Genomic DNA, 25,842 nt, shown 5'->3' with positions numbered 1-25,842 from the left:
AAAAATCATTTCCATAGGATGATCCCAACCCTCCGATCTATAGAGGTTTCCATAATATGCAGTTTCTCTATAGATTAGAGGGCTAGGACCATCCTATGGAAATGATTTTTTAGCACAACCTATTTATGGTTTGGCCTGTCAAATGGACGGTTTGGATCATCCTATGGTGTGGCCGTACAATACTTTTTTGAAAAAAATACTGAACTATACACCATATAAAAACATTGCAATATATACCAAACTCTTCAACCCAGGTTTGACATGAGAGAATTCAAATGAATAATGAGTTTCATTTGTATTGTCAAATATAAATAATTAAAAAAAATACATTGAAGACAGAAGGCTCGTATCATGTTAATTGTGATAAAACTAACTAAGCTACTGCCAAGAATTCTGTTCAAATATATTATCTGATACATGCCCAGAATCTCTTTAGGCAAAAAATGGACTTACAATAGTTCCAAGGCGGGGCTCTAAAATAGAGGCCACCAACTCCGAGCTGACATGCAACTGAGCAGCAAGCTCTGCCAACGCAATCTGACTGCATTCCTGAAGCCGTTCATTTATTTCTTCCGCTATTGTATCCCAATAAGACTGAGATATTATTTCTCCCTGTATTAGCATAAGCCCTACATCGTCTGTCACTATCTGTTGAGCTTGTTTCTCGACATGGTACAAATCCACCCCAACAATGTCAGAGAGATCGATCAAAGAAACACGCCCTGACTTCTTAATCTCTGTGTCAATTTCATGTCTCAGCTGACTCTGCGATACCACATCAACATTTTAACATCATAATGACTATTAATTGCAGTCTTAATTCAACCTAGTTATGCATAAATAAAAAATGTGATAGCAAGAATTTAACACGGAGTTTTCAACTATATATATATATATATATATATATATATATATATATATATATATATATATATATATATATATATAGAGAGAGAGAGAGAGAGAGAGAGAGGAACCAGTTCCTGAGCTCGAGTGCAGATCCGCTTATCTGCGCTCAAGTGCAGGAAACATGGTGGGCCCAAATTTTTTGGGTGATCATAAGCATTCATTTGAAAGGCCCCATCATGTATGGGATGTCTTCCAAAAATCAGCTTCATTGGATCAACCGAACCCTTGCATTTGCGGGGTGAAAAAATGGCAGATTTGTGAACAAACAGTATCTGTCCATTTTCTCACGCACAAATGGACACCCTAAGATGATCCAATGGTGTTGAGTTTTTGTACACACCCCATCCATGATGGGGGCCTTTCAAATGAATGCTTAGGATCACCCAAAAAATGTGGGCCAACCCTTGTTTCCTGTACTCGAGCGCAGATAAGCTATCTGAGCTCGAGCACAGGAACTGTTTACTCACACACACACACACACACATATATATATATATATATAAGGTAAGAAGAATATCTGTGATGTGAGATAACTGGCAAAAGCATAATTAGGAAAATCTGCCTTAACCCCATTCAATTAACATAAACAGGAAAAAGAAACATGAAAAGAAAAAGAATACTGAAAACCCTACTGCCGTGTTTGGCATCAATGAAGTGTTTTAATGGAATATCAGTTTATTAAGTGATGAGAAAGTGGTAGGAAGAGAATTGAGAAAGCACGAGTAAGGATATGGTCGAAACTGGTCGAAAAATTGGGGGAAAACTCTATTTTGAGTAGGGTTTTTTCTTCCTTGTTTTTCAGTTTCTTCTCACCCATTCCCTCTCAATTCTCTCCCTCTCCAACCCCTCCTTGCCCCTCTCCCCAATACAGGATAAATTAATATTCCATGAATTACCCTGTTTGGATTGCAAGAAAAGCATTTCTGATGGAAAATATTATTAGAAAAATATTTCCTTTCAATAATTTAGAGGTAAATGACAAGACTGGGGTTAATTTGGAATGACATCATCATAAAATTGAGGGTTGCTTTAAATAAATATTGAATAGAATTGATTGGAGTTATCTTTTTTAATGTCTATAAGGCATAAATAATTTCCTTTCCAAACTTTTCCAGAAAATTCCTGCAATCCAAATAGGGCATAAACAACAACGAAAATCATCGGATTCAAATCATATAAACTACAATACAAAAAACAAATTTAAGGATTACAATAGGATAACCTAATATCAGCAACACAGATGCCCTAAGAGGAAATAAAGCAAATGAAATTTAAAACCCTAAGTCTTTAGGTTTACTCTTCTTTTTAATATAACCTGACCATTTCAAAAAAAACCAATATGAAATTTAAAACCCTAGCAATAAGACAAGGAGGGAAAAAAAAGAATGAGAGAGAATTACGGGAGTAATGTATTCCTTTCCGGATACGGTGTGGAGAAGCTCGAAATCGATTATTTGGAGTTGTTGAAGCTTGTGGATTAATTCTACCACGTTTCTATCTGATAATCGGATGCTCGATTTCGCTTGTTGAGCGAACTCGAATTGTCTTTGTAATTCGAGCAATTCGGCGTCCATTGTTCTCGATCTGGTTAGGGTTTTGAGAGTGGAAGAGAAAAATAATCAGAGCGAATGAGAAAAGAAAGAACCAAAACCGATTCTCTCTGGTACTTCGACTTTGATGCAAAATTTTAACCCTAGTAAGGGTTAAATAAAGGGAATTGTGTGGATGACTCTAGCTCTTTTTTACGTCAAATTACGTTAAAAGGAGTGTGAATTATTCTATAGAGGGTGTGAATTTATCGTAACCCTTAATAAAAGATCGGGTTTTAACTTTTTATTGGAAAAATATAAAAAGAAAAAGAACGTCCTAGTGTTATTTGGCTGTGGACAAATCGGGGAGTTTTTATATTGTGTAACCTATTTTTCACGTAGTACTGTACGGCCGACACGGTAGGATGATCCAAACCGTCCATTTGATGGGCCGAAACATAAATACTAGGGAAAAATACAGATACACTACCTCAACCATGGCCAAATTCCATTTCTAACCCCATGGTATCGAAGGTACCAAAGACACCCAATCAACTTTATGACATTTTTAAGTAGACCCTCTCCGGATCCGCTAGTTTAACCTTACGAAATGACTAAAACTAACTATGGTTAATATTTTGAGGACAAAAATACCATCGTCACTAGTTTTAAGTCATTTGCAGAGGGATTAGGATTACGCCATTTCCCACCTCCGGACACCGCTGCCGTTGCCTCCACCACAGACAATGAAACCCCACTCCATGGCTACATCAAACCCCACATTTCAAGAAAAAAACACTTATAAAAAGAAAAAAAATCTAAATATTAGGGTTTCTGTGCAAAATGATGTGAATGAAGACAAATAAAACCCCTACATCGAGGATTTGTGCTGATAAATAAACAAGGGTTTGAATCAAACCCTAATTTTCATTTTTCATGTATGAAAACCCTAATTTTTAGTTGGGGAAGATGAGGGCACTATAGTAAGTTCCTCCTCTCCGTCCACGCTTTCACGTTAAAAGAACCCACAAATAGTATAGGGGGTGTCTTTGGTAACTTCGAAACAACAGGGTTAGAAGTGGAATTTGGCCATAGTTGAGGTGGTGTATCTGTATTTTTTCCCTAAATACTAAATAGGTTGTGCCAAAAAAAAGAAGAAGCATTTCCATAGAATGATCAAGGCTTGGATCATTGTGAACAAACATGAACGTGTTATCAAACCAGTCTGTCGGTGGCCCTCCTTCCACTAGGCTTTGATCCAACTGCCTACCCAAACATGCCCCAGTCAGCCACACTACTTATGACCATAGGTAGCACACTAGACTAGCAAAATAGTACATCTTGACATAGTCAATGACTATGGTCACTGGAGGGTTAGTTGAGAGGGATTTCGGTGATCTTTGGCGGATTTGAAGAATCCGCCGTTAGTCGTAGGTGACTTTTTTAGCGGACTCTCAAATGCGCCCTCAGTGGAAAGTTCAGCAAAACACGTACTTTCACCGCTGTGCAAACTTGAAGTCACGCGCTATATGTAAAAACCCCGCTTACAATGTTTTCCTCATCGAGGTGGGGATGAAAATTGTTTATTTAGACTGATATCTTTTTGTGGTATTGTGGGGATGAAAATTGTTTATTTAGACTGATATCTTTTATGGTTTTGTAATATTGTGGGGATGAAATTAATTTTTTAAGACTGACATCTTTTTGTGGTTTTGCGGGGATGAAAGTTACTTATTTAGACTGATATTTTTTGCAGTTTTGTGGAGATGAAAGTTACTTATTAGATATTTTGGATTTATAAGATAATTTATTTGCCTCTTATTTTTTTAATATTATGTGGTAAAAGGTGCTTTGGATTTTATGGATTGATATCGTGATTTTTCTTAATTTTATTATAATGTTAAACGTGGTAAAAGATACTTATTTTTTTGTTTGTCGGATATTGTTCGTCAATTTATTCATGCATATGCATAATAGGGTTGTTAAGATCCTACCCTGTAATGATCGGGCTATCCATTTGATAAGTCTTGCTTTGGATCTCCTGTGGCCTCCATTGGAGATCCAAAGCAAGCACTATTAAGTGGGCGGTTCAGATCAATCTAACAAATAACTTATTGCTGGCTTAGACAAGTGAGCCCTATGACCCTATCCAAAGTGAAATGACTACTTTGGCCTTGCACTTAGTAGGACCCCACTGATGCATAATATTACTTAGATATTTTAGTAGGGCCCACAAATCCATGGGATCATAGTAAAAATAGATTATTAAAACTCAAGGACTTCAAATTCATGTATTTGTTGATGACTAATGGGTGATTTCAATATATGCATGACTCTAAAAAGTCCCAGTTGGAGTCCCAGAGTCCAAAGTATCCGCACATTAAAGCCCAAGTCCCCAAATAGTCACGGACAATATGGAAAAGTTCGCACATTAATGTCCGCAAGAATTGCTCGCTTGCACTGCACAACAAGGGTGTTGATATTAGCATGTGTGGTGTGAATTGCACGCTACAATAGAACATTTCTCACAAGGATATATTTGTCAACCTCTCCAAATTGCAAGTGTCTTAGTCCAATCGCTCTCCAAACACTTAACCCGAGCTTATCGATACATTTGCTACTTGTAGCACCTGTGTGAGCAGTCGACCAATGAATTGTGACAAAAAAAGATGATCTATGTGTAGAACACAGAATGAGTCATGTGAAATAGCGTGTGCCCACACCACATAATTACAACATTAGATGAGCATAGAAAACAAATGCACCAAATAATCCTAACCATTCGATCAAAGAAATTGTCAGTTGGACGTGAACATTGGCCATTTTAATTTTACTCAACTATATGCAAGCTACCAATCAGATCGTCAGGATCACTTGATTAATGCAATTTTCGAACTATGGCCCATCCATTGTGGACCCAACTCTTGAATGGTTTGGTTGTCTATCAGCATAAGGGAGATTGGGGCACGTCAAAGTTACAATAGGTCTCACCAGCCACCAAATTGGTCTTCTTCTATCATTAGGTAGGCTTGTGGCAGTCAACCTGAAATTTTAAAAGCCCAAATATCCAAAAAAATGAAAATGATAATAACATCTTGTCCAAGAGCAAGCTATTGCTTCTATTGGATGTTGGTGCAAGGGAAGTGGCTTTCTTCTCTTAAAAACAGAAGGAAAACAAGGAAAAAAAAAGCACTATAATACATGGCAAATATACATCATTAAGGATAGAAAAGAAGAGAGGTAGAGATAGCAATAACACCTTGGACAAAAAAAACTGTGGTCGTAACCTCAGATTGCGTACATTTTCTTATACTCAGTGTTCAGTAGCTCAGAATCCGAGACATTCGACATTGACCATGACCGTGACCTGCTCATCGTCGACTTTCTGATGCTTCTAAGGTTCGAAGCCTCAATTCGATGCATCACCACCCAATAACACATTGTCCCCAAAGTTGTAGCCATTATAGTAGTCCCTATAACTGTCACCCAAACTGCCAACCACCTTTCGTGATTCCCAACAACAATAAATGCTAGCGCTAAAAATGCCACTGATATAAGTACACAAGCAAACCACATTAGCTTGTTTATAATTGCCATCATTTGTTTCTTTGCCTTGCTCTCTATAACCACGACCGACGTTTGCACCACCACGACAGCCAAAGATATGAAGAGAGCCACAGAGTCAAAGACAAAGAAGATCATAAATGGGGCCTTAGGGGCAATGTTGGCTTCTCCGAGAGACAGCCCAGGTGAAAGGTTATTTGGGTCATCGGCATATTGGCCCGGGACAGTGAAAATGGCAGCAAAGGCAACAGTGGCAATAAGGACAGCAACAACTGTGGTAGAGTTTATGGCATTGTTGAGACCTTCGATGTGAAGCTTGTTGAGACGCTTGGCAATCCCTTGTACCCCTCTCCTTGTTTGGCGTGTGTGTTCGAGCTGGGAGTGGACTTCATGCTTTATGTCGCTCACTGTTTGCTTCAATTCTCGGGCGGCGTTGGGGGGCTTAAGAGCCCTTGCACTTAGGACGCCATGCTCACTAAGAATGGCTGAAATGCCTGTATTACCGGTTTTCTCGGCAGTGTCGATAGCAGTTTCTCCTGCCTTGTTGATGGCTTTGGTGTCGATATCCTTGCATTCTAGTAGTCTTTTCACAATCTGCACAAACAAGTTGATGGAAGAGAAGTCTGAGTAATTTCCTACTTCATAAAATCACCTTCATGATGATATCAAGCTACTGTTAAGGAAACTAATATATGAAACCTTGCTAAAAAATCTAATTCCATGATAAATCTATTCAGCACCATGAATTTTACTGTACATTGTCAACAACGTAACTGGTAAATCAAATAAATTTGTAATAGAAAAACTCATTATCTTCACTGTAGGGATAAAACATTGGCTTCGAGGTGGAATATTAAACCATGTCATAAGTTACCTTCGGATCTGGAGCATCAAAGAGGCTGGTCCATTGAGTGAAGGGTCGTTAACTATTGTAGATACCCAATTTTGTCAAGGCGGTACTAATGATAGGTGTCGTTAGGAAGAACCTTATGACGAGTCCTAGAGCACCAGTTAGGTTTCTCTCAATCTCTATTTAGAGTGTTTTCAGAAGGAAATGATTTCCGAAAGCCTTTTAACCAACCAGAAAGCATGTTTTTACACAGCACCTGCCTTTTTCGGCAAACCAAAAGCCTGTTTTACACAGCAACCGCCTTTTACGGCATAAACCGATAAGCCCGTTTGCACACAACATTTTAATCAGTAAGTTAACTTTGGGTCGGAAACTTCTGTTTTCACCCAAAGGACACTTCATTTCCCGAAAAACATACGATATTAGGTTTATTGGAAAGCCCCCAGAACGAGGAATCCAACGGACCTGACCACGCGTGAATCGGAATTCAAACAGAGGAGTTACGAACGATCGAAACTCATCGATAAAAGATGAAAAATCACATTTTACGAGATGGAGATAAGACGAATTATCGCGCCTATCGAGATGTGATGTCATCTGGATGATGTTATCCAGATGACATCACAATTTCTCCATGGGCGAAATTTGGCCGAAATTTTCAAATTTTACTCCCCCCCAAACCTATAAATGTGGTGTGGGGGGGGGGGGGGGGGTTGTTTAAGAGTAAGGAGTGAGAAGTTTTGAGATTAAAATCTCTCTCTCTCCTTCTCTTTGTGGTTATTTTCACCTCCTTTTTTTCTCATATACACTGAACCCCTCCAGAAATTTCAGAAAAAACCCTAGTTTACTTTATTTCTAGAAGAGAGAAAGTAGAGAAACTCTAGGCTGCTCACACAGGGCGTTGGCATTCTGCTGAAATTCCGAAGGTTCGGAGCGACATCCTTCCTTTTACGCCGTTGTTCTGCCGAATTTCGCAGAACTACGAGCTACTTTTCAATAGTAACGCTGTTGTTCTGCAGAAATTTCGACAACTTCGGAGTTCTTTCTGCCGTATAGCGCCGTTATGCCGCTGATTTTGCTGCAACTTCGGAGCCCCTTCGCCAACACAGCGCCGTTGCGATGTCGAATTTCGGAGAACCCATAGCCCTATTATCTAAATAACGTCGTTGTTCTGCCGAAATCTCGGCAAACCAGAAGTCTCCTCGTCAACACAACACCGTTATGCGGCCAAAATCGCGGCAACTTCGGAACTCTTCTCTCCCAAACAACACGGTTACTCTGCCCAATTCTCTACTGGTATAATTACATTTATTTAAACAGTTTTATGTAATTTCCTTTACAAAGTAAGGTGTGAGCTGGTGACATATAAGATCTCCGGCTCACATTGCCCTCAGAACTTATGGTATAAATCCTTCCGCCTTTCTTTTCCTTTCTGCAATTTCCTTTACAAAGTAAGGTACGAGATGGTGACATAAGATTTCCAGCTCACATTGCCCTCAGAACTAATGTTATAAACCCCTCTACCTTTTTTTTACTTTCTTCACTGTATTTTTCCGTTAAATTTGTTAATCTGATTGGGATCAGTTGCGAGATCTTTCGGGATTTATTCTACAACATACGGTCCCAATCAGGATAATTACTGCTTATTTTCGATCTTTTTGTAAATTCACCTTTATTTACATCTTTGAATTAAGCATAACCTAAATAAAAAAATAAAAAGATAAGTTATCCTGGTTCTAATTCTTCGAAAAATGCCAATCTAAGTTAAGAGACTGGATTCGTTCGGGCAAGAGGGGTGCCTATTGTAACCATAACCCTTACCCAGATATCTGTAAGGACCATGCCTTAAGCAAACAGAGCAAAAAATAAGGTTCTAGGCCCAGAGCAAAAGAACCCCTTTGGTTACTGTTCCTCCAACGAAATTCGAGTGTCGTTACTCATTTCCTTGGAAGAACAGGCACGGGTCCTAGGCCCTGATCTAGGTGGCGACTCTGAGTTTCTCATTCTTGCGAAGTTAGGATTTCAGTCCCGAGTCCGCAAGAAACGCAGATCAAATAAACAATCCCTTGAGAACCCGATGTGGTGATCCCCTGCCGTCCTACGCGCGCGGGAAAAAATCGGCTCCCACAACTATCTATTCAAAGATTAAGATCAGATGCACAAATTTGTCAGAAAATCATGTTATTAGGGATATTATGATTTTTGTATAACAAGAGGTCATACAATGGATATGAGTTTTGTATAACAAGAGGTCATGCAGTTTTCTTTACATGACAACCCGCCATAGTGAAAAATGTCTAACAATTTCCTATGTTTTAGTCGTTTACCCGTCAACATCTTGTGTAAGTACTGTTTCTAGATTACTTACACAAGATGTACCTAACAATTTCCTATGTTTTAGTTATGTAACCATCAATTTCCTGCATTTTAGTCATGTACCCATCAATTTCTTATGGTTTAGTCATGTACCCATTAATTTCCTATGTTTTAGTGGTGTACCCATCAACATCTTGTGTAAGTATTGGTTCTAGATTAGTGAATAGTGATGATATATATTTTCTAAGATGGGAATGAAATATGTTTTGAGTAGAAGAATCTCAAGACGGTTCAAGCTGAAGAAAGATAAAACTGAAGTTTAGTCAATGAATAAATTCAGAGATGGACTTAAATGTGTTCTGTTCTCCTATGGTACCAGACCACGGCTTAAGTAAAAAAAACCATAGACCCTTAAAAAATGAAGAATAATGTACAACTGAAGTTTACCAAAATTGATGTCATTTTTGGAGTTGAGAAACCATAACTACTTGTTTTATTTGTCAGGATCCAAGTACAGAAAGGAAAATAAATGAACCCTTACACTTACTCAAATCTGGATCCAGATCTAAGTCCATATTATAAGATATGATCTCAACCCTTTTCCAAAATCCAAGTTATATCAGATCCCATTTTCCTTTACCTCTCCCATTGAATCTTAATTTCTCGTTTCTCGTGTTTGTCACGATTTATTCTCGGACACTCCACTGCTATCTAAGAACACATTTCTAACTTCATTTTCACCAAAACTGCACCTGACCCACAAATTTTATAATATTGCCCAACACAAATCGTGGAAAATCTAAACAAGAGCTAGCTCCGTATCTTCTATATAACATCTGCTTAGTGAAGAAGATAAAGTCGGTCATGTCGTCAACGAAATTGGAAATGATTAAAAATTATTTTCACATTCGAGAACAAACTGGACATTTATTTGCTTCAAGATAAACCTGAATTGCTCATAATTGCATGAATGAAAAATATCTAGATAAGATTGATCAATCAAAGTATTGGCTGGCCATACCCACACTACAACAACTTTTTGGAAAGTTCGACTGGCAATTAGATTGAAAAATGTTACAAGTTGATGCAAGTGATCTAAGAGGAACCGCGAAAACTAGAATAACTTGCCAGCTTCTCACAACCAATCCAATCATTGTTCAGAAATTATGCTAAAGAGATAAAATGACAATAAATTTGACCAATCTAGAACAATGCCTAAGAAAGCTTAAAGAACTTCAAAGATAATTCCTACTCTTCATTAATCAGTCCAATAATACACCAAAATACATACACATTAGTCCATAACCCCTCAAAGCCCAACTGTAACCTTAACCTTGGTTTAGGATCAATTAGAGTCCTCGGATCCATCTAAAGTAAACTCTAATTTATATATTGAGACCAAAATAAACAAAAATGAATTACATGTTGCTGCACAAATCACAATACACAAACTACCATCTTGAAAGTGGAAATTTTACAAAAAATTGTCCCGAATTTTCTAGAATCTTTCCTATGTTTGGTTGCAGGTACTTACCTCATAGAGAAGTGGTGTAAGTAGTCAGCAGGGAGGAGACAAGCCTAGTAAACCTTAGTACTTACCTCGTAGAACAGTGGTAAGTAGTGTTCTGTTGTCAATGGAGTAGAGTAGTGGCAGAAGGTGTCGATGTCATTACCATTATATATATATATATATATATATATATAATGGTACTTAGCCTTAGTACTTAGTACTTAGCCGACCCCAACTAGTTTGGGACAAAGGCTTAGTTGAGGTTGAGTTGAGTTGAGTTTATATATATAGCTCAGAGAGAGAGAGAGAGAGAGAGAGAGAGAGAGAGAGAGAGAGAGAGAGAGAGAGAGAGCATCATTTATATATATAGAGAGAGATAGAAAAAGCATCATTCCCAAGAAATCCAAGCCAAAAAAAAAAACCCACCTTTTATGGTTTTCTTCTTAGATTTTGTTGAGAGGAGGCAAGCATGACACATGAGCAGACACACGGGAGACAGCCAAGAGACATCCCTGGTAGTATCCTGAGATTACAATACTATATTGGCAACCAAACAAGGGGTTTTGCTGACGTGGCACCCAATGCAAAGCAAAATCCCCAATCCATCGTGGATTGTGTGCAACCAAACACAAACCTAAAAGGGTCTGTTTGGTTGCGCCAAAAATTTGGAAAATCAAAGTAAAAGGACATGTTTTCCTTTTCCTAGTATAGTTTGGTTCCCATTTACTATACAAGTATCTAGACTCATTTCAATAAACTTGTATTCTTCCCAAGTGGTACGTACCTCATTTGAATCAACTTGTATCCTTCCCAAGTGGTACCTCATTTCAATCAACTTGTATCATTCCCAAGTGGTACCATTTACTATTCAAGCACACGATTGCAGCATTATTTGTAAATTGACCTTCAAATATTTTCATAGCTTCTATAGGATCATCTAGTTCAACTTCTCTACCACCAGTGTATTTTCAGACTCTTTCAAAGGAATCCATGGAGCAAATTCCATATGAGTGTAATTCTTCCATGTAACTTTTTTTTTTGGAATGGTAAGCATGTGCATCCATTCAAAAAGAAAAGGCAAAAAAAAATCATGTCTAATTATTTCATAGAATACACAATTCAGACTGCCAACAAATTGAGGGACCAGATCAGAAAGCAACAACATATAATCTTGACCAGATAATAAATGTTCAAGATGTTCTTGCAGCAGAGAAATCAAACACGAAGCATATTGCAATCTTTTCGACATGATAACAGAACATGCAACATAGAAAGTCATCGCAGCCCTGCAATAGATAAGAGTCCTGTAGACAATTCTTGGATTATATCCAAACCCAAATCTCAACTAGATTAAGTTGCCATTCCTAAAAGTCGTACTATCTTGGAAATTATAACCACAACAAAGTCATCCTTTGATTTTCAAGCTCGAATGCATGACACCAATGACATTTTGATAACTCACCTAAGAAAGTTTTTGGCATTAACTGTTGATTCTCTTGATCAGCTTAAAAATAAACTAAGAGATGTCGATTCTCTTGGTCAACTTAAAAATAATCTAAGAGAGCATAATCCTTTCTCATAAGTAATAAATGTTACAGTCCTAAAGGTTAGTATTTTAATAAGCTTAATAACATACAACCCACCCCCCTTGATGAGGCAAAAAGCCATGAAAAATCCTGTCAAAAAAAAAAAACAAAAAAAACCTGGCCTAGCCAGCATCTGAGTAAAACTTAATAGCTAAAGACATTACAGAGGCCACATCCAAGTGCTTCTTGAGATGAAGGATACGATAAACAGCTATAAGATGAAGTTTCCTTTGGGGAAGACACAACTGACCAATGACATGTATTGCAAAATGACATTAGAATGGACATTTCCGAAAAATAAGATCAACCATAAGAATTTTATATCAGATTGACTCACTTCATACCTGAAGCTTGAAGCGGCTTAACCTGCTCTTTGGGCTCTAATCTTAGATTAGTTAAAGCAATTCTCTGATACAATCTAAATAAAAGTACAAATTGTTAATTCAAATCTCTCGACCGATAAAGACTTGCAGAGCTTCACTTTACATCAATATAGATTATATAAAGCTAATACAACCTCTACAAAATGTTAAAGTTTCATCAATATAAATAAAAGACCAGGTGTTCTCTCACTGGCTTAATGATGAGAGTTAGGCCTTATCCAATGCAACCTCACAATTATCCATCATTCAATTATGATGTAAGTATATAAGAAGTTGGAAGACAATCATGAAAAAGGTTAACTGTGAAGATGTGCAATCAAGGACACTTGACTGAGTTCTACAAAATTAATGAGGACTGTGATAGAAACAATCGCACAGGCAGTACATCTCAGGCCTAAAGAAAGCTATAACAGTGATGATTGAAAGGTGTCAACACTCTTACATAGCTCTGTGATAGTTTAATGATCTACAAAAGCAATCAGAAAAGCCAAGCCTTGCAGTGGCCACTCACTACACCTCATAAATGCTAGGCTCAATTTCTTAAAATTTTATGCAACAACCCATTTCCAGTGAACACAAAGCAATCTAGCATCTTATCGTACGCAAATCACTATAAACTTTCCATGCAACATACTGCCATATACTAAACAAACCAACAAAATGACAAAAAGAAAAAGAAAAAAAGAATAGCCTTTGATCTTATGGAAAAAAATAACAAGATAGAGGGCATGAGCTATCCACCTGACTGCGACCCTTCCTAGTTGCAATGTGCAACGGAGTGTTGCCCTTGGTGTCTACCATGTTAAGCACCGAAGGTTCGCACTTGAGCAACTCCTTAACCAGCTCAAGGTTTTGTCCCTTCACTGCCATATGAAATGCTGTCTGCCCCTTCTTGTCAGTTCTGGTTGATATTCCAGGATCCTTTAGAAGGGCTTTGATAACCTCAATGTGCCCATTCCTTGCAGCAGAATGCAAGGCAGTTTTACCATTGCTTCTCGCTATCTTTGCAAGACTGCCATCTTCTTCCAATAGAAGATTCACCACTTCTATATGACCTTGTGTCGCAGCTGTGTGTAATGCTGTGGTATTCGATAAATCTACGGTCATGGAAAGTTCCGGAAGGGCATTCAGGAGTTCCTTCAAAATCTCTGCAAAACCATTACCTCCAATCAGAAAATTGTGATCATCATGTGGATATTACCTCTACGATGACAGGGTAACAGTATATCTAGTGCAAGCAGATTTCAATTCAAAGCAATCTGAACAAATTACCAAAAACTAGAATAGGAAAGCTACAAATTCCTACACTATTAAGTGCTTCAAAACATGAAGTGGGTCAAAACGCAGCCCAAGAAAATCCTAGTCGATTCTGCATGACACGGTCATAATTGGGGAGAGTAGAAGGAGTTTTGATGGACTTTGTAGGGCAAAACACGGACTCGGACAAGAACACGGCCAGGTAAAAGGGAGTCGACTCGGGGGAATCCAGAATGATGCAGAGGAGTTTTGAAACTATGATTATAACATAATAAGCACTATTTGGTACCAAGAAACAGATGAGAGTGTTCTGAATTTTACAATAATTGAAGCACCAATGTAATTTTAAGCCAAAACCCATCAAAGGAAGTGGTTCTATTCAATCCAGATGCCAATAAAACTTTGATGAATTACTGATGTGATCTAGGAATGATAGCTTGGCATATTTTGGGATATTTTATTTCCAGTTTCCATTTCTCTTTGCTAGACACTTCTATTTGGTATTTTTGCATTTTTATGAGTCTAGATGTGGGGGATGTCCACATTGTGAAGTTTTTTGTCCATTGAGCTCCTAAAATCTCCGGAGTTATCCGCGAACTCTCGTGTTTGCACCAATTACTACCAACAGGCAACAGCATAAGAACCCAAGAAATTTCATACCAGAAAAAAGCCTGGAAGTAGTCCATCAAAACAGAACCAGAACTATACAATACCAAGAAATGGATGAAACCGCTTAGTGAGTTTCTATGAACAATATGAGTACCCATGAATTGAAATACTAGAAAAGAACATACAATTCTTCATAAAAATATTCAATCTGTCACATACCAAGAAATGGATGAAACCGCGTGGTGAATTTCTACGAACAATATGAGCACCCATGAATTGAAATACCAGAAAAGAACATACAATTGTTCATAGCAATATTCAATTTTACTGTTAAAAAAATATTCAATTTGGCAGATACCAAGAAACGGATGAAAATGAGTAGTGAATTTCTATGAACAATATGAGTACCCATGAATTGATATACCAGAAAAAAACATACAATTCTTCATAAAAATATTCAATTTAACAGATACCAAGAAATGGATGAAAACGCGTAGTGAATTTCTACGAACAATATGAGTACCCATGAATTGAGATACAAGAAAAGAAAATGCAATTCTTCATAAAAATATTCAATTCAACACATACCTATATCCCCTTGCCTGGCTGCAATGTGGAATGCATCATAACCGTTTTTCGCCTTTATGCCCGCCGACACAATATCATGATACTTTATCATCTCTCTCACTAAATCAATATAACCATATTCAGCAGCTACATAGAGGCCAGTTTCTCCTGATTGATTCTGTTTTGACAACAAATTGTTCAACTCTTTCTCATCAATTCCTGCGAGAATTTCCTTAACATCGCCTAAATTTCCCGCCCTCGCAGCCGAATGCAGAGGAGTATCATCGCGTTTCCCCGTCAATTGCTTCGTCATCTTTTTTCGATTCGAATTCGGCTGCCTTGGTGGCACCTCCATTAGGCCTAGTTGCAGAATAATCACCTTTAACTAGTTTTTTTTCTTCTGTTCCACCAAAAACCAATACCCAAAGCAGTATTTAAAAAAAACCCAATTCAACATTCAATCCATCTCCACCATGATCAATATTTCCATAGCAAGATAAACAATACTCCCAATAAAAACTTAAGGTTTAACCCAAAAATCCTGCATATGCCTGATCTGATTTCCCCACCAACATCTCTATCAGCCAAAATCAATATGGGTGTACAAAAAGAGTTCAAGTTTTCAATCCCCCATTTGTTTTTTTCTGCCTAAATTTCTTCCTAAGCTCACATCCATCTACCTTTCCCCCATCAGAAAAATCAAAAACAGAAAAGGAAAAAGTAGGATTGAACAATATAGTCCTAACAACCAACTTGAAGCAGGCAAAAATGAGGAAATGGGCATGTGGGTTCTGGGCACCAGATGAAAATTCAAAAAGGTAAATAAAAAGAAGAGGCATAAATAGGCCATGATCATTCACCAGGGCCTTAAATTCAGGGCTGTCCCTCCCAATCTAGAATTCTAACCCCATCTCAATTACAAAGACATGGGTCCTTACAAGGGAAAAAATTTTAAAATAATTTTCTACAACCAATGAAAGGATGACATTAAAGAGAAAAAGAAGAATCCCAAGAACATTCAAGTAGCACTGAACCAATAGCTGCCTATCTTTTTCAGAGGCTAAACCAGTAAAAGGGTGTGTTTAAAAGCAATGGTGGGGACATGGAGAAATCCAAAACCAGGGTTAATGGAGGGAGCAATTCCTTTTTCAATTCCATTGTACGACAAAAAAAAAAACGTTATAAATGAAGGCCACTAAATTTCAGGTCTACCAATAAAATGATTGTATTGTTTCTGAAATCTAAGAGAGATTTAGGTGGGGCCCGCGTTGACTGGGCAAACGTGAGTCTGCTTTCCCAATCCGGCCCCACATGCGTGGACGTAACGCGGGAACTGCTTTTCCAATCCGGCCCCACATGAGTGGACGTGCACGCATTTTAGTCACAAGTTGGAGAGGCATGTTTTTCTTACGACAAGCATAGAGTATGAGTTTGGAATGATATCTGCACTCCCATATTTGATAGCATTTGAGTAAAAATCTCAAAACAATGTGTAAAATGATTGGGAAATTTCTTTTCCAAAGCACCTTAACTTAGGGCCCTCGTTAGCAAAAGCCCTATTTGATAATAACACACTCTCTCTATCTCTCTCAAATAAACAATTCTTATCCCTCTCTCTTTGATTAGATGCTGACATTTTTGTAGGGGCTACACGCAAAAGCAAAGAACCCACGTCTGAAAAAGTGAAAGGGATGTGGAGGGCTTGGGCACCGTCTGCTTAACGGCTAGCTTTCAAGGGTGAGTTCTACAGTTACATTATTATGGCCCTGTTCGTTTTGGATATTAAGACCAAAATTGAGTATTGGACTCAATAGTGCAACCAGGCCATCTTCATTTTGAATTTTGAGATTTGATTTTGAGTTAAAAATTAATTATTGGACTAAAAATTGCATTTTATGCCCAATTGGTGTTGGATTTTGAAAATTGACTCGTTGCGGCCCAGGTGACAACCCAACAAGAGGTTAATTGGGTTTGTAAATTTTTTTTTTTGTCCCTGTTAAAGGTTTAACGCAAATTAAAATCGAATAATAAGGTTAACAATAAAACTAAGGAAGATAAAATTCAAGGCACAAGTAAAATAAGAAAAAGAAGGGAAAGAGTGCATTGAGATTTTATAATGGTTCGGTCCAAAACCCTGAACCTACATGCACTCTACCAAAACCCTTTATGGCTTTACTAAACCAGGTCTTCTTCACGGGTGAAGACGAAACTGCTACAATACGAGGTAGTTTTGCGCCTCAACACTTGCCAATCAACTGAGGTAGCTCTGTGCCTCAACACTCACTAACTGAGGTGGCTCCATGCCTCAACAAAATGAATAAATGACAAGAAAGAAGGAAAGCCTTCTTCAAAGGCTAATAAAACAATGTGAAATAAGAACAAAGTGAAATAATTTACAAGTGATGCCGAGATCCAATCCCTCACAAATTTCCCCAACAGAGGCACAAAGGGGTATAATCACTCAAATAGATGTTCCTAATGAGTTTAAGAGTGGGTTAATCCAGTTCAAGGGGGTAGAGCCCCATTTTATACTCAAACAAAGCCAAATCAGTAATCCAGCACTCCCCCAACAGCTCTCTAACTCCTACTTTTTACTAGCCTTTGTCCCCAACTAGTTTGGGGCAAAGGCTTTGTTGAGTTGAATTGAGTTGAGTTGACTTGAGTATGCCTAGGGGAGCAACTCGGGTTGGGTTGGGTCGGGTCGGGTTGAGGCCAACCCAAACCCAACCCGACCCGACCTGAGTTCCAACCCGATGAGGTTCAACCCGACCCAATCCAAGGAACCCTTTTTCCAACCTGAACCCGCCCGACCCGAGTTCAACTCAACCCAACCCAACCCGACTTTTTAAGCTTACTAAACTAAAAAATGATAAATAATGTCGGGTTTCACTGTAATACCTGGATAAAAATTAGCAGTAGAAGGTAAAATGATAGTGGCCTCATAAGTGGGTAATCATCGACCATTACTCATTTTTCCCCGAGTAAATCAGGACATGGGGATATCTGGCATAATGGGGCTTACGTGATTCGAACCTTAGACACTAATCGTAGGTTAAACGGATTCCAACCATTAAGCCACCGCCCTAGATGTCGACGAAAATGAGTAAATATATTATATATTGGATATTGTTAACGGACACCATTAAAATTTACTATTTAACACTATTTCATAGATACTATTCAAAAAGTACTATTTATAAAACACTATGCAAAGTACTATGCAACGTAATATTAATAATTACAATTTATAGAAAGACCCATCAAGTACTATTCACAAGCGGGTCCCACCACCAGCAGTCCCACAACCAACGGGTCCCACCACAAGAGGGTCTCACTACCAGCGGGTCCCATCGCCAGCATGACCCACCTCTCAACTACTTTAATAAAACCTTTAACATGAGAGAGAGAGAGAGAGAGAGAGAGAGAGAGAGAGAGAGAGAGAGGGGAGGCTAGGGAGAATCACTTCTCTCATCAGGTAAGATTTTTATTTATTTATTTTTCTAATTAAATAAGGCAGAAATTAGGATTTCACTATGCATGACTTTATTTGGGACAGACATAATACGAGAATTATTAGGTCAAAAAATGGACGAAAATAATGACTGTATGTATGTGTACTATATGTTTAAAAATTTGAACAAATATAATGTTAACTAAATGAGTAATTTCTGAGTCTAAAACCAGACAGAAAAGATACTGTCTGTGGGACATTATGAATACTATTTTGGATACAAATGATACTATCTTAGAACATAAGTTGGACAGAAAGGACACGGTCTTGGAACATAAAGGACATTATTTAGACTGAAATGAACATTATTTGATGAACATAAATTGGACATATTATGGGATTAAATGAATCTAAAAATAAATATTTTAGAACATAAGTTGGACAGAAAGGACACGGTCTTGGAACACGAAGGACATTATCTGGACTGAGGACTGAAATGAACATTATTTGATGAAAACAAATTGAACATATTATTGGATTAAAAGGAATCTAAAAATAAATAAATAAATAAAGTATTTGTAAATTAAAAAAAATTATTAGAATATATGTGTGACTCTTTATTTTCAGGGTGATTGCAGTTCAAGTCATTTCAGATAAACACTCTTCAAGTTTGATAAGCCAGGTGATAGCTGACCTAAACGTTATATGGTTTTCAATAAGGGTGTTGCAATATTATCGTTTATTGAATGATAATATGATATATGTTTAGATCTGATAAGGTGTTATGCCATTATATGAACATTGTTAGTGGGTGGGAGATGGGAGGCCAACGAGCTATCCCCGGATATTTAGACGTCAAGGGTGATAAGCGCTAACCCTTGTCGATGCGGAATCCTCTAGAGACTATAAGTCCTGAGGCGGTAGGATCTGCCGTAACAAGTCCTCACGGAACCGATTGTGCAGGCAAATGTAACAGGCTATGGGGAGCTGGAGTACTTTGGGTAGCCATTCCATATTTCATGCATATTGCACTATCTAGTTATTCTCCTTATTACTCATATTTCTATTATTCCAAATAACCTCTTAAGTTTTATTCCTGCTTATCTTAGATTGTAATTCTATTCAGTATACTATATTACTGCTTACTCTTTTATTGATCTCCATACTTAGTTGGGTCACTGAATGACCCTGCTAGATCGTTGTATCTAATGTTGCTTAAGCATTTCAAGATTTCCAACAGTGGATGACTTGGAAGAGTGAATAGTGAAATGCGAGTCTTTGGTGTGGCAAGTTAGCCTTAGCAAAATGCCTCCATAGTTTATTGTATTTATGAAATATGTTCTATTAATCAATGTAATAAACTTTTATTAAGAATAAGATCACTTAATTTTCAGTTATATTTTGTCTCTGATCTTATGATAGCGATTCAGACTTTTGGCTGTCTCTTAAAAAAAATAAAAATAGAGAGTCAAAAAAATCTGGGTTGTTACATTCACTTAAGGCGGGTTGCCCAAGCCCTCAACTTGAACCTGACCAGAACTCAACTCGAACCCAAACTAATTTTTTTTGGGTTGAACCCGACCTGAGTTGCACCCCTAGTTATGCCATATAAAAAAACCTGAATATTGGGTGTAGTTGACCGCGAGTAGCTGGCTATTGGATTTTTTATTTTGTTCTCTAAATTGCAACGGCTGATCAGCCTATGTGTGATCGACCGCCATGTTTTGTTTTTCACCTTTTTTATTTAAATCCTTCACTTTGTCTTATGGGACTTGGTCCGCTTGATTGCCTTCGTTAGTTTAACTTAATTAGGGTCTCTTTAAACCCCTTTTGATGCCTCTAATGAATTCAAGTGATTGGATTGGACTTTACCTTCTAACTTGACATTTGTTCTTCAAAAAGCTTAATCTTGATTCTTTACTTCATAGGTTTTCTCCTTTGGGCTTCACTTGATTCTTTAAGGTTGCATCAATGTCTTGATCCATTACTCCTTGACTTTTAAATTCTTCAACTACACATCAAATACAATTAGTACTCATAATCACTTGTGATTGGAATCATCAAAACAAGATAGAAGATTGCCAAGGGTTGAACCATTGGGCTTACACCTGGTTGATGCCTTTTTACAAATACAATTAGTACTCATAATCACTTGTGATTGGAATCATCAAAACAAGATAGAAGATTGCCAAGGGTTGAACCATTGGGCTTACACCTGGTTGATGCCTTTTTACTGGGTCACACCGAGCATGCCAATCGATGTCCTGTGATAGATGCTACTCCCAAGCATCTTGGCTAGGGGTGCAACTCGGGTCGGGTTGGGTCGGGTTCAGGCCAATCCGAACCCAACTCGAGCAACCATTTGGTCAACCTGAACCCGACCCTACCCGAGGTCCAACCCGACAAGGTTCAACCCGACCCGACCCGAGGAACCCTTTTTGCCAACCCGAACCTGACCCAACCCAACTTCAACCCGACCCAACCCGAGATTTTTAGCTTAAAACTTTTAAAAAATTATTAAAAAAGTCGGGTTCACTCGGGTCGGGTTGCCCAAGCCCTCAATCCGAACCCGACCAGAACTCAAACCCGAACGCGACTAGAACTCAAACCCGAACTCAACCCAACCCGACTTTTTCCCGGGTTGAACCCGTCGGGTTCGGGTTGAGCCGCCCAACTTGCACCCCTAATCTTGGCCGATGTTTTTCATAGGCAGACATACTAGAACCATCACGGTTCAACAATTTCGGACAATTTTGCCCTGAAGCACCAAACCAACGATGTGATCTATCACAACCGAGTTTTGCTAATCGCTAGTTTGGTCATTAGTCCAAATTAGGCGATTACAAAGTTCTAGCTTCCTTTCCTATAGGCCCCCTCTGGTGTATAGTCGTTAGAACAACCATTTTAACAATGCGGGTGAATAGGTAGGTTACAACGGTAGTGATCAACTGGTGACTAAAACGCATGTCCACTACGCGAAAATGTAAACCGCAACGAAGAAAGAGAGAAAGCAACAAAATATTCTTTCATTAATAATTAAGAGAGCACAAGATATCCGGATATCCTACATACCAGTGGAAGTTACGCCAACACTAAGCTAAGCTGAAATACATGGTTACCATAGGTTACGAAGATAAAGTAAAGACTATGTATGCGGCAAGAACCCCAGACCAATTGAAGGCTCGAATGTTTATAGCGTCTGCTAGGGAGTCGTAACATCTTTCAATGGGTCTTTCAGAATATCTTCCCACATGTCCTCTGTACCATTGCTTTGTCCTTCGTGAGTCGACTTAGGTGATGGCTTGTGTGGTGCTACCCACTCACACCTGATGAGCTCCTATTCAGAGAACTTTTTCGCTACTCGCCCATGTCTCTTCACACTATTTATTCCTTGATCTCTAGATCATCCCTACACATAGCATGATATTGTCCTTGTAAATCGCTGCTGATTTTCCCGCCGAACACTAGGAAATTGTTGTCTTTGTAAATCATTCCGATTCCGTTTTGTTCTTCGCGTAGTTTTTGTCAGTGGAGCGGAACGTTTCGGTGTTTTGTTCAAGAAAAGACCCTACTATCGAAGATTTTTTTAGAAAAAAATATAAGAAACTATTATATGAACCAAATTTAACAAAAAAATTTTTAAAATTAAAGCGGTAAAAACTGCTAAAAATTAAGGTAAAATATCAAAAAATAAAAAATAGTCTGTAATTTTGTCAAAAAATTATGTACCAACTGAAGCAGATCGATTAGAACCAGAATGGACCGAAACAGGACGGAATTCTAGTCTCATGGCTACATAAATGAATGGTTTAGATTCTATTGGGATCCAAAATTTACCATGTAATCGGATTGGAACTTGATTCGGGTTATCAATTTTCCTAGCAAACTTGTGTTTGAGTCGGACACATGTAGCCTCGACAGGCCGAAGAATCAGATTTTCTAAATGTTTCTAGACTTAACTTTGATCCAAAGTTTTTGTTTAGTTTAAACATTGAATTTTTGAAGTCCTTTACTTGATAAATTGGATATCCCTTTTTAACTTCAGCCATAAACTATAAATTTTTGGTAGTTTTTGAATTTTTTGTTTCATGGAAAACAATTTTTTTTCACTGTTTGGTTCACTCATTTTCCATGATTTGTTCCAAAATAAAAAAATTTCCTTGTTTATCGAGGAAAACTGCAAATCTATTAGGCCTGGACTTCTTATTTTCCATGAAAAATATTACTCTCCGTAATTTTCTTTTCTCTAGATCTAAACATGAAATAATATTTCATAGAATATTCATGGGCCCAATCGTGAAATAGGAGCACAGAAGGAGGAGAGGTTTGAGGAGGCTTGAATGGACACAGCAAGAGAAATCCCTAAAAACAGTAAAAAAAAAAAGGGAAATAATTAGAAAATTATTTCTTTTCTAATTGCCTACTTAGGGTGTGTTTGGCGTACCGTTTGAAATAGCGTTTAAAACGCCGTTTTGCAAAACGGTGTTTTGCCAAACGACGTTTTCATGTTTGGTTGGCCAGATCAAAATGGCATATTAAACGGCAAACGGAGGTATTGTGTGTTTGGTTGCAAATGCCCCAGAACAGAGTTTTAGTGGTAAAATGACCAAAAAGGGTATTGTTTGGTTGGCCTCAATGTAACTCAACTACTCTCTCATTAGGCCCAATATTAAAAGGTCATTAGGATTTCATTCAAACACTACTAAAATTAAACATCATTGCCAAAAAAAAAAAAAGATATACCTTTGGGGTTCTTCTCCTTCTTCTTCTTAACGGCTGGATTTGCCGGATTTGCCGGACGAGTGGAGGCGCTGAGGCAGTGAGGCGTGAGAGGGTTTGCAACTTTGCAAAGTAGATGAAGAAAGTAAGAAACTAGGGTTTCTTTTAATTCTTTTGTCTTTAAAAAATCAAAATTAAGTGATCATATAATGATATCAGCAGCCCCTTGTTTTGAATTAAATATTAACAATTTAACAAATTTGTGTCCTCAAGAATGATATTAACACTCCCACTTTTTTGGTATTTGACGTAACGCATAAAATCGCAAGCATATACGTAAAAATGGGTTTTGGTGAAGACAAACACGTAAAAACCCATAGCCCAAAAACTCCGTTCAAAACAGCGTTTTGTAAACGGACCTCCCCCCCTCCGTTTGCAAAACACCGTTTTGAGGGTTCAAAACGGTGTTTCAAACGACGTTTCAAACGGTGGCTGCGCACCCAAACACTCCCAAACGGCCATTTGGCTCCAAAATGGTGTTTCAAACGCCAAACGGTGTTTTAAACGGTACGCCAAACACGCACTTAGTGTTTTTTAGGAAGGGAAGTGATAAATTCGCCCCTTTTTTTTTTTTATACTCGGGACACCCCTCTCTAGTGTATTGATAACTACTCTTTTACACCAGAGAAGGATGTCCCAAGTTAAAAAAAGGGCGAATAATATATCAGGGAAATGATATCAGCACAACCATGTTTTAATAATTGCACAAACCTAGCCTGTAGTTTCTTTTTTAATTGCCTTTTGAGAGCTTTGGAGAACTGTAAGAACATTTTGACAACTCTTTAAATACTAAGAGACAAGATCTGTGAGTGAAAATATCAAAACATGGTTGTGCTGATATCATTAAGATATCAAAACAAAACTGGAGAGAGGTAGATGTGCTTCACGTGGGAGGGATTCAATCTAAAACCTCTTGTGCTTCCATACCCTATTGTATAAAAGTCTAGGCTTCGATGACAAACGGACAAACAAAGCCTGGACCTTAGTTTAAAAGTCTTTTATTTTTGTTCTTAGCAGGTGGTATGTTTGAACCTTAAAGTCCTTGACGTTGAAATGGGATTTAAATAAACTAATAAACTTGTTCTACATGTGCTTTTTGCTACCTTCCTTCACCAACCCAAAATAAAACTTAAAAAATTGTGGATCATATCATAGTAGATTTTCTTACTTGATAGAACCTTCAATTAGTGGAAAATAGAGTGATTCCGCGAATTGATAACTAGGTGAGAAGGTTCAAATGGTGCATATAATCAAAATGGTCGTTCACACACCTCTACAATGATTTTTTTTCGGATAAGATAGTTTTCATTAAAAAAATATAAACGAAGAACAACCGTTACAAGGAGGGCTAAGATTACCCCCACATACAAATAGGTGTGTCAATGGAGCCAGACAGTCTAGTGGATTCAAAGGATCCCAATGTTAATGGACAAGATTTGGGCGCAACGTTTGGATCCGATCTTGTCCATTGGATTCATATCCTAAGGTCTGAAATTATTTTGAATCATGACCCAGATATAGCCACAAAATTCGAGTCCTGTTTCCGAACGGAGGGCGCCAATGTACGAAAATATCCTTCATAATTTTGTTCATTTATGTATATTCATGATTTTGTTTGCTTTTTTGCTTCAACGGTGATTCTCCTCTCGCCCTCAAGCTTCTTCACTCCTTGCTTTCCTAACCCTAAGATGGAGAGGTTATTGACATCACAGCTTGAGATTTTAGTATCCCATGCCTTCCCTTCCCACTTCATAAAATGGTAGTGATATCATAAAGACCATGTCCTTCAAGTGAATGGTTCTTCAGGAAAAATGGGTGGATGTGAATGGGTTATAAGGGAATGAGCACCCTCCCTCTAATGGCTAGCGTTTACGGATGAGTTCTACCCGGTTAAATTTCCTACAAATGGTATCAAAGCTCAGGACGTGGTAACCCGGTTTGCCTACGAGTGAGGAAATGTACCTCAGGGAAGATCTTGGAAATCTCGGTGTAGTATCTCGTGGTTCCCACGTTGCCCCCGCATGGAGAGGCGAGATTGTCTACGTTGCTTCTGCATAGAGGGGGAGTACGTTGCTTCTGCATAGAGGGGGAGATTGTTGGGGTTCCAAGCAAAAACAAATCATCCCACATCGGAAAAAACGGGTGATTGTGGATGGGATATAAGAGAATGGGCACCCCCACTATTTAAAAAAAAGAAAAAAAAAACTTTGCTGCCATTACTTTTGGAAGTGATTACTTTACCCTTTTTCTCAAACTTGGGACAGCCTCCTCTATGTGTATTTATGACTACACTTTTTACACTCCAAGATGGTGGCCAGGGGAAGAAGAGTGGGCAAACATATAATTTCTCAAAGGGATTTGCTAGAGTCCATCGCAAAAGGCATTTCACGGAATGTACTTTCGCACTCAAAGGCCATGTTTGGCAACCATGAAATTCTTTTGCATGGAATATTGAGGAGAGGCTGTGGGAGAAGGAGAGATTTGAGAGGGATAAGCATAAGGAGAGGGTGACTATAAAATAGAGGGAAAAAA

The 25,842-nt window shown here is 38.2% G+C and overlaps 2 protein-coding genes across 3 annotated transcripts in view; both read right to left on the bottom strand.

Annotated features, from left to right (window-relative positions):
• Positions 1 to 2,606, bottom strand: part of LOC143873369 (E3 UFM1-protein ligase-like protein) — a 60,523-nt gene extending 57,917 nt beyond the window's left edge. For both annotated transcript variants that reach the window (XM_077376807.1, XM_077376808.1), the window contains exons 1-2: positions 2,310 to 2,606; positions 454 to 765 (exon numbers count right to left, since the gene is read on the bottom strand). In XM_077376807.1, the coding sequence (XP_077232922.1) occupies positions 454 to 765; positions 2,310 to 2,483 (486 nt within the window). In that variant the 5' untranslated portion in view covers positions 2,484 to 2,606. The remainder of the gene's footprint in view (positions 1 to 453; positions 766 to 2,309) is intronic.
• Positions 2,607 to 5,189: 2,583 nt separating this feature from the next.
• LOC143873353 (ankyrin repeat-containing protein At5g02620-like) lies at positions 5,190 to 16,264 on the bottom strand. The gene is made up of 4 exons (XM_077376806.1): positions 15,102 to 16,264; positions 13,389 to 13,795; positions 5,698 to 6,596; positions 5,190 to 5,481 (listed from the first exon to the last, which is right to left on the bottom strand). Exons 1-3 carry the CDS (start codon positions 15,433 to 15,435, stop codon positions 5,727 to 5,729), a joined length of 1,611 nt encoding a protein of 536 aa, XP_077232921.1. The 5' UTR covers positions 15,436 to 16,264; the 3' UTR covers positions 5,190 to 5,481; positions 5,698 to 5,726.
• Positions 16,265 to 25,842: the final 9,578 nt, after the last annotated feature.

The sequence above is a fragment of the Tasmannia lanceolata genome, unplaced genomic scaffold (assembly GCF_043159265.1).
Source record: "Tasmannia lanceolata isolate RefF3 unplaced genomic scaffold, GAP_Taslan_0.1 ptg000002l, whole genome shotgun sequence".
Classification (NCBI taxonomy): domain Eukaryota; kingdom Viridiplantae; phylum Streptophyta; class Magnoliopsida; order Canellales; family Winteraceae; genus Tasmannia; species Tasmannia lanceolata.
Note: the sequence above shows the minus strand (reverse complement) of the source record. Positions and strands in the feature narration are given on the sequence as shown.